General features: G+C 40.5%; 1 protein-coding gene across 4 annotated transcripts in view; it reads right to left on the reverse strand.

Moving 5' to 3' along the window:
- The window catches only part of RBM26 (RNA binding motif protein 26), a 76,177-nt gene extending 66,810 nt beyond the window's left edge, over positions 1 to 9,367 (reverse strand). For all 4 annotated transcript variants that reach the window (XM_065895874.1, XM_065895875.1, XM_065895873.1 and 1 more), the window contains exon 1: positions 9,297 to 9,367. In XM_065895874.1, the coding sequence (XP_065751946.1) occupies positions 9,297 to 9,367 (71 nt within the window). The remainder of the gene's footprint in view (positions 1 to 9,296) is intronic.
- Positions 9,368 to 10,090: the final 723 nt, after the last annotated feature.

Raw genomic sequence — 10,090 nt, forward strand, 5'->3', positions numbered from 1 at the left:
TTAGATACTTTACAAAAGATATGACAGTCAATAAGCACATGGAAAGGTCCTCAATAGCATTAGTCATCAGGAAAATGCAAATTAAAACCATAAAGAGAATTAAACTGTCAGTCCAAAAAAGGAAAGATGCCATTTTATACTCACTCTAAAGGTTTAAAAAGAAACAACAAAAAAAAAACCCTTGACAATACTAAATATTGCTGCGGATATGGAGCAACTGGAATTCTCATAAATCACAGGTAGCAACAATTAGGCAGTTTCTTATAATAGAAAACATACATCTATCTACCCTATGATCTAGCAAATATCCTCCTAGGTATTTACCCAAAAAAAATATTTCCACAAAGACTTGAATAAGAATATTCATAGCAGCCACATTCATAATGCCAAAGTTAGAAAGTAGATGCCTTTGTTGGAGACGGAAAGAAAAACCCAGAAAGAGGCACAAGAGAATGTTCCAGAGAATGTTCTAGATCCTGTTTTATACAGTGATTACATAGGCGTATATAACTGTCAAAACTTATGCATTTGAGCTTCCCTGGTGGTGCAGTGGTTGAGAATCTGCCTGCCAATGCAGGGGACACAGGTTCAAGCCCTGATCTGGGAAGATCCCACATGCCGCGGAGCAACTAGGCCCGTGAGCCACAACTACTGAGCCTGCACGTCTGGAGCCTGTGCTCCCAACAAGAGAGGCCGCGATAGTGAGAGGCCGGCGCACCGCGATGAAGAGTGGCCCCTGCTTGCCGCAACTAGAGAAAGCCCTTACACAGAAACAAAGACCCAACACAGCCAAAAATTAATTAATTAATTAATTAAATTTTTAAAAAATTAAAAAATAAAAAAGAAACTGCCAAAAAAAAAACCTTATGCAACTAATGTTTATGTTAAGTATAAATTGACACATGATAGATATATACACCATAGTACTATTTGTTCAGTAAATCAATAAAGGCTGGTTAAATAAATTATGGTACACACGTTACATTAAAATGCCATGCAACCGTTAAAAAGGGGGCAAGTCTCTTACGTTTTATATTGAATGACCTCCAAGTATGAAACCAGTTATATAAAAAAAAAGAAAAATATATATAAACATATTTGCTTGTACATAGGCAAAATATCGCAGTGAGAACCAATGAGTAACATCTCCAACATACTCCATTTTTTCATATACACACAAAATACTAAATATAACCTCAAGTTAAAAATAAACTTTTACCTATTTCAGAAGTTACTATCTGTAAACTGAAAAGGATTTTTCCACAGAAACAAGGTGGTAGGAGGGTAGTGAGTAAGTCTAGTAGGAAGCATTTACCATCCACTCGTTTCACTCATTCTCTGTTCTCTGGGACTAACGAAGCAGGAGGAAGAAAAAAAATTCCTAGAAGCCTACATTTAGCTCAAGTTTGAGTTATTCATTCTCAAAATGTACACACCAAACACCGTAATATCTTATTTTCCATTTTGTTCATAATACTATCCCTATATCTTGATTTATGCATGTAAAATAATTCATTTGAAAAGAACTGTAAGCCAAAGAAAAGGAATTGCTAAAACAGACAGAAAATGCTAAATGCATTTTAACTACTCATCACTCAGATGGAAAACCCAACTAAGGTTTGCAGCAGTAAAATGTGGTAATGAAGGTCATGAAAAATATTTTAGCCAATAATTAATTATAGAAAAACTCTTCTACCAGCTGTAAAATTCATCAGACTAGAATTACCATACATAATTTTTTGTGCAGCTCCATGGAGGTGCGCAATCTTGCATATAGCAGCATTCACTAATACTTTAATGAGTAAATGTTAATACTCTTCAGTGTCCTTTCCCCCTTAAAAAAATCACTTAAGCTTTAGTTAATTTGAAACTGCTGAAAGGTAAAAATAAAGCAAAACAGGCCCTGAGATTAGTAAATCTTCAAATTGCTCACTTATCTGCTTCTCTGAAATAGAAGTTTTACACAAATGCCTCTTCTCTCTTAAGTCATGGGTGCACAAAATAGAAATTTCAACTAATGCATTTGAAACTCAGATGCACACCCCACACATGGCATTGTGCTGGGTGCTCACACAGAACAGAACACTTAACCTTAAGATTTGGAGTTTATTTTCAAGGACCTTAGACTCTAACAGTAACCTTAAAACAAGTAAGAATTAACTGCTGAACAAGTTTGCAAGTGATGAGTACCAACTAGAGCTAGGAGAGGAGAGTCATGGAGGAGAGTCACTGCTTCCAACTGGATAGATGATAAATGGCTTTCTGGAAGAACTGGAATCACACTTGACCTTTGATTTCAACATATAAAAAAGAAACGGAGAAAGGCAATACATGATAATGCACAACAAAGCTCTGGAATATAAGTGTCTTGTTTTTAATCCTGTCTCTATCATTTATAAGCTATGAATGAAGTGTATTACTTAATCTTCCTAAGAGTCAACTTCTTCATCCTTAAAATTGGTATAACAGAACCTAGCTCACATACAATGAATGCACAGGCATTAGCAAATAGCACTCAACGAATGTTACCTTCTACTTAAAGTTGAGGGGAAAAGGACAGTATGACCAATGTGATAGAGAATCAGAATGTAAAGTTCAGTTTTGCTGAAATTAAGACTTACATAAAAAGTAGGAAGATATAAACTGGAGAGATAATTTGAAACAGACATTAGAGTCCTGAAAACCAAGTTAAAAAGTATGCAATTAATTACTTAGGAGTCCTGAAGATTTTGATCTAACAATAGGATATAAACAAGTTGGGTATCCAGGCCAAAAGAACTGGAAGAGAGAAAAAGACTGGAGATAGGGAGGTCTGTTAGGAAACAAACTGCAATGGTTTAGATAAGGAGTGAAGAGTCCCCTACTGAGCACTGTCATTAGTAAGAATTATTAAAAGAAAGAGACAGAACCCAATGACCAACTTGAATGGGAGAAAAGAAATGAAGGGAGGAGAAGCCAAAAAAATGAAACTTCAAGCCCAGATAATTTGGAGAAATGAAATGGAAATAAGTGAACATTTTATTTTCAGAAACATACAATAGTTTGAAGTTCAGACGAGAGGATCAGGTACAGAGCTAGCAATCAGAGTTAAGAGCTTAAAACTTTGAAGTGGTTAAGCCTAAACATAATTGTGTGAAAAATAAATGCATACAGGTATGTGTTGGAAAAGCTCTAAAATTCAAATGCAAATGTGTATATGCAATATCCTGGGGAAAACAGTCTTTAATCAAACTTTCAAAGCATCTACAACACACACACAAAGTTTTTAAAAACCACAGGCACGTATTACAATAGAAACCATCCATAGGAATGAATGTGAATGAGGGAACAGGAGTAGAATGATTAAGAAAAAAAAGTCTTGGGAACAGAACTAAGAATAATACAATTCAAAGGCAAGAAAAAGAACTTAAGGAGATAGAAATGATTTGAGAAGAGAACCAAAATATTATGGATCCAAGACATGAGAAGTTTAAAAAAAAGAAAAAGGCAGCTATCAACACTGTCTAATGTTATATACAGAGGTCAAAGAATTAAAATTTATACAAAGTATTTACATTTAATAAACAAATTCACTGGTAACATTGAGGTAAGCAATTTTGGTTGAATACAAGTAGCAAGAAACTATATTATAGGCATTAGGAAGTAAATGGCTGGGGCAAATGAGTGAAAAATTAAAGGCTGACTACTGTTTCAAGATTTAACACTGACAGGAAAAGAAAGCTAGCAAAGTGACTAGAAGTATGATTTAATTTTTTGTTTTATTTTTTGCTACTGTTGCTAAGCTTTTCTTCCTTAAGGAATGGGAGACTGACTCTGTGCCCAAAGGAGTCTGCAGAAAAAAAAGATCAAGGGAGGGAAACAGGTATAAAGTTCAGAAATAAAAAGATCACCTTTCAGCTCTTCCTGTAAAACTGGAACAAAAATAAATTTTAATGTGGTAAGAAAGGTTTAATAACAAGCGTAGGTGAAGAGGAAAAGACTACAAAAACTCTAGGTTTCTTTCTTAAACTCTAAAGCACTGATAACCATGATGCTTTAGAACTTTGTTCCTTTACAATAGCAGCTACTACTCCAAAAATGTAATAGTAAAAAAGTGTATAGGGCTTCCCTGGTGGCGCAGTAGTTGAGAGTCCGCCTGCCGATGCAGGGGACACGGGTTCGTGCCCCAGTCCGGGAGGATCCCACATGCCGCGGAGCGGCTGCACCCGTGAGCCACGGCCACTGAGCCTGTGCGTCCAGAGCCTGTGCTCCGCAACGGGAGAGGCCGCAGCAGTGAGAGGCCCACGTACCTCAAAAAAAAACAAAAACAAAAAAAAGTGTATATACACACACACAGAGTAATAGGAAAGAATACATTGTATTGTGTTGTAGTAAATTAAGAACAAGGCTCCAGAGTCAAAAACTTGAGTTTAAATCACTGTTTAGTCACATGTAAAAGCTGTGACTCTGGGCAAGTATCTCAACTTCATGCTCTAGTGCCTCGGGGTCATCACTTGCAAAATGGAGGTACAGTATTTACCTCACAGAACTTGAAATACAAAACTTTAACAATGTGTTCAAATGTTAATGGTAGCAATAATAGTAATGTAACCTATTTGTGTTTAATCAACCCAGTATTTAAGAAAGGAGGGAAGGGCTAGGCTCTTTAAAATATGTCTCATTTAATCCTTTCAACTACAGAAAGAAACAAGTATAATTCTCCCTATCACACCAACAAGGAAAAGGGAGGTTCATTTGCCTAGATTACTCAGTTAATAAGTGGCAGAGCTGAGATGTGAACACTGGTCTATGTGGACACAAAAATGTTTTCTTTCCACTACACAATGCTACCTCCACAGCACTACATAGTAGCAGGAGCACAAAACTAGGCGTTTTGTTCTTTACTACTAAACTCAACAAAATCTGGGCACATCATTAAGTTCATCTGTCTCTCAATTTTATTTTCTGAAAAATTAAGGGGTTTGATTAGATTTTGAGGTTTCCCCTAAACTAAAAATAATCCATGATTTTATTAAATCACCACATTCAGTGATGTGTAAACTCAGAAAAAGTTTTAAAATACAGCAGAAAACCTCTTCTGTTTAAAAAAACAAAAAAAACATCGAAAGAAGACAGCTTAATTCTTTTCCAGGACTGCACATTATGAAAAAGAAATCAATGTTAAAGGGAAGACCAACATCTAATTTTATTATTAGCATGCATGACTAAGCAAATGTTTGGGAGAACAAAAACATCAAGTATTTCAAGATGACAATTTTAACACCTATATTTTCAAATTATGAAAAAAACTCAGAATCTTGATACACCTACAGACCTTATAATCAAATAAAATACAGATTTACCAACTTTTATTTCATGTTGAAACTGCAACCAGGTTGACTTTTTTTTTTTCTTAATGTCCATATGAAAACTTTCCTCCCCTAAAACCCTTCACTGGCTTCCAACTACCCTTCAATGACATCCCAAATCCTTAAAATGACTCAAGAGTCTCGTGCGATCTGGCTCCTCTCTCTGGAGCTATCCACTGGCTCTTTTTTCAGTTTCTTTCAATTCCTCCAAGACACCTCTTTTTCCCTTTATTTTAGGGCCTTCATACCATCTGCCCTCTAAAACCTTGCTGTCACAGCTCTCCATTCCCATCCTTTTGCCCCAGCAAACTGCTCTTCATCCATCCCGGTTGAGATGAAATATTATCATGCCAGGAAAGCCTTTCTTGACCTCCCAGACATATATTTTGACAGCATTCTGGATTAATAACACTCACTAGTCTTATGGTTACTTGTTCACCATCGGTCTTCCGTGCTAAGCGGTAAACAATATGAAGATGGTCATTTCATGTCGTGTTTCCTACTATTTCCCCAATATCTAACACAGTGCTTAGCACAGAGTAGATTAAGTGCTCAATAAATATGTGCTGAATTAATACATTTAAACTATGAGGCAAGTCCAAAACCATCAGATACTTTACTAGCACAAATAGCTAAAAAAGTTCTATACACGTTTCAAGTTCTGTCTTATCCTTTGTGCTTCATATGGTCCTGCCTCAAATAGGTGCTATATGGCAATTACGAAGTAAAGCAAAAAAATCTCTTTAGAGAACAAATACATCTTCAAGTTTCACAAAACCAAGGTTAGAAACCATAGGTCTTAAATAACTGTAATCAGCGTTAAAAGTCATCTAAAAGAATGCACCTGAGGGGCTTCCCTGGTGGCGCAGTAACTGAGAGTCTGCCTGCTAATGCAGGGGACACAGGTTCGAGCCCTGGTCTGGGAGGATCCCTCATGCCGTGGAGCAACTGGGCCCGTGAGCCACAACTACTGAGCCTGCGCGTTCGGAGCCTGTGCTCCGCAACAAAAGAGGCCGCGATAATGAGAGGCCCAAGCACTGCGATGAAGAGTGGCCCCCGCTTGCCGCAACTAGAGAAAGCCCTTGCACAGAAACGAAGACCCAACACAGCAAAAATAAATAAATTAACGTCAGATGCAGGCTTGTTAAAAAAAAAAAAAGAATTCACCTGAAATGCAATTAAAGGGACAGGAACTTGGATAAGGGCTCATTTTTACCACAGTAGTGTACATTATAAAAGGACCAATCCCAGCTCCTATCACTGTCTAGGTTCTACAAGTAGTGCTTTATTCCAGCAGTAATGACTGTACTGCTTACAGTCATCTGAGTAGGCTATATGATACCCGAAGATGCTTTATTAAAACTCAAGAAAAATTACAAGCAGAGTAGCTATAATCTTCAATTAGTGAAAAAAAAAAAAGGAAATGGTAATAAAGCTGATAAGTAATTTGAGAATTGAATGCTTAAAAAAGGGAATATATATATATATATATTTTTTTTTTGCGGTACACGGGCCTCTCACTGTTGTGGCCTCTCCCACTGCGGAGCACAGGCTCCAGACACGCAGGCTCAGCGGCCATGGCTCACGGGCCCAGCCGCTCCGCGGCATGTGGGATCTTCCCGGACCGGGCACGAACCCGTGTCCCCTGCATCGGCAGGCGGACTCTCAACCACTGCGCCACCAGGGAAGCCCCGGGAATGCTATTTTAACTCAAAACAGTCTTCTAAGTTTTCTGTTCACCGAACACTTATTGAGTGCTAATTACAAACCAGGCAGTGTTCAAAGATTTTCTTAATACATACTCATTATTTTCCCCATTTTAGACATGAGGAAGGAGGCACTGAGCTAAGTAACTTACCTAGTATCATACAGCTGGTAAGTGGCAGAGGCAGAATTCAAAGGCAGCCATTCTGGCTCCAGGGTTCTCCCTCTCATACACTCCTGCCTACTCCCTCTCTCCAATCCACTTAAACAAGGCTTCTAACCATACCACCCTACTCCAGTGAGACTTTTCACTTAGTTCACCAATGACTTCTACCTTGACAAACCTAAGGGCCACTAATCTGCCTCCACCTTTTTCATCCATTATGCAGTATCCCATCAAGTTGACAACCCTCCTCTTTTGTTATACATTTGTTTCATTAGTGACATGTATCCCAATTTTCTTCCTACCTCAGACCTGGACTCTCTTCGCTTCCCTATCTACACATTCTTCCTCAGAAACTTCCCAGTCTCGTGGCTTTAAACACTATCTGCATGACTCCAAATATTTCTAGTCCTGGCCTGAGTTCTAGACTCATAACCAACTACTTATTTGACATCTCACTTAAGTATATAATACCTTACACTTAATGATCAAAACCAACCAACCTACTCTTCTCCCCTCAACCTGTTCTCTCCAACACGGATTCAGTTGCTTAGGCTAACTTCTTAGTTATCACCCTTGACTTCCCTTTCCCTTATCTCTCGCACCCAATCGATCAGCAAGTTCTACCAGATCTATTCATTAAACATATTTAGTTCTGTCTCCACTATCACTCTAATGCAAACTATCTACAGCTCTGCCTACAACGTCCTTCAGAACGGTCTCCTTACTTCTCTTCTTGACCCCTTAACCTCCACAAAGCAGGTAGAGTTAAAACAAAATCAAATCAATCCCTGCCTGCTTTAAATCATCTAATGTCTTCCCATTATAGTTTAAATTAAATCCTAGCTCTTGACCACAGCCTAGAAGATCCTACATGATTTGGCCCCTGCCTACTTCTCAAACTTCACAACCTTCCATCCTCTCCATCACAAGGTTCCCTGCAGCTACAACTGCCTGCTTTCTCTTCCCAGATCACACCGTGATCATTTCCACTACAGAGCCTTTGCACTCGCTGTTCCTTCTGTAAGGAGCATTCTCTCTCCAGACTTTTACACAGATAGTTCCTTCTGTTCCTTAGGTGTTGCTCAAATGTCACCTCCTCTGAGAGGCCTTCTAATCACTCTTTTACATGATTCTCTACTGTTACAATCATCATTACTCTTATTACCTGAAATTACCTTATTTACTTGTTTATTATGTCTTACTGATTTTGGAATTTAAAAACTCTAGCCCTGACCCTCCCACAGTACATAGAAGGAGCCTAATAAATTTATTAAATGAATGGATATTCCCCGTTGTATTTTAAGCTGTTTATTGTAAATCAACCAATTTTGATAAAACACTTGGCCCATATTTTGCGTGTATTAAAAGATAACTCCTTAAAACACTCAATTTTTCCAATATAATACATTTCAGCACTCTGAACCCCCTCAAACACACACATGCACAGAGTCCACCTATAGAAACCTACTTAAAACTGCTAAATAGTCCATATGGATAGATTGCATTTTCTTCCTCCAAGCTAACAAACGTGTAGGTGGGAAAGGGGAATTTTACTGGGCACCTTAGCACCTGTTACATCTTCAGTTAACAGAGGTGCTGATGAGCCAGACAGCACATGGGAGACATGGCCTTTCTTTCAGGGATTGTATGTAGGTAAAACTTGAGTGGCTGAGACAAGAACTGTTCTAATCCGTAATAAGGGCTATTCACCTCATTTAAAGAAACAAAAATAGTCTAGTGGACAGCGGATTATGCTCGGATTCACCAGAAGAAACTGATCTGGGGGCCCTGGGCAAATACGAGTTGTGTGTGTAGGTTGTTGGGGTCGGTCTACAAATAACGGGAAAACAAGAGGAAGAGACATTGGTTTAAGAACCAACTCAGCGATAAGGTAAAGGTCAGCTCAGGCTCCCAGGCGTATTCTGAACCTGGGAACGAGGGTGGTAGAGGAGGAGAAAACACAGAGCCCTAGGACCAGCGTTCACCGCTTCGGCCTCCACGGAAGGCACTTGAGGCAACCGTGAGGCCACCTATCTCCCACTTCCACCCCTGCAAGGAAATAGCCCCCGGATACTCACATGGGCTCGAGAGTCTTGCTGAGCCAGGACTTGAGGGCCTCGAAGTTTTCAATGATCATTTTAGAAACCATCCACAGCGGCCCAGAGGCCCGTCACACTAGTCCGCCCGCCCAGATCGCGGCCGCTACAGCCGCCGCTGCCCCCGCCCCCTCCTCCGCGCGCCGCCCGCGTGGGCCGCGGTGGGAGGCGCCGGTGGCAGGCTCCCGCGAGCCCCGATGGGCCAACAGCTCCGGGGGGGACGGCCGCAGGCCGCGAGTCCACGGGGTGCCAGGAACTCCCCCTCCCCGGCCCCCGGCCCCGGCTGAGGCAGCGACTGTTTGCCCGGGCCCTCCCCCTTCTCTCCACCCCAGCGAATCTTCCTGGACCAGAGCGCGACACGCTCCTAGACCCGGGCTTTCTCTCAGCTTTGAGACCAGGTGCTGGTTGGCAACGCAGAAGAGGCAAAAGTGAAGAAAGCGAAGACGAAGGGCAGCTGAATGGGAACGGTTCAGGGGGTCTTCCCGGCTCCCAGCACCCCCAAGAAGATGGCTGCCGATAAATCTCGCGAGAATTGTTGAAGTGTCGCGGTGACTCCCGGAGCCTGCTGGGAAGAGACGTAAGATCAGCGGAGAGCGCGCTAGGCAAGTTTGACGAGTTTTGCGTCTTTGCGTGGTTTGTGGGCCCTTTTCTTTTTCACGCTTTGATTCTCTTAAGGACTAAAGACTTTATTTTTTTTTGCAAGGAGGGAAAGGCCGCTGATTTCAGAATCAGCGGGAACCCCAGCCCGTCCTCTGTAACTGACGGCGTGGCGCATC

This window comes from Phocoena phocoena, chromosome 18 (assembly GCF_963924675.1).
Source record: "Phocoena phocoena chromosome 18, mPhoPho1.1, whole genome shotgun sequence".
In the NCBI taxonomy this organism is placed as follows: domain Eukaryota; kingdom Metazoa; phylum Chordata; class Mammalia; order Artiodactyla; family Phocoenidae; genus Phocoena; species Phocoena phocoena.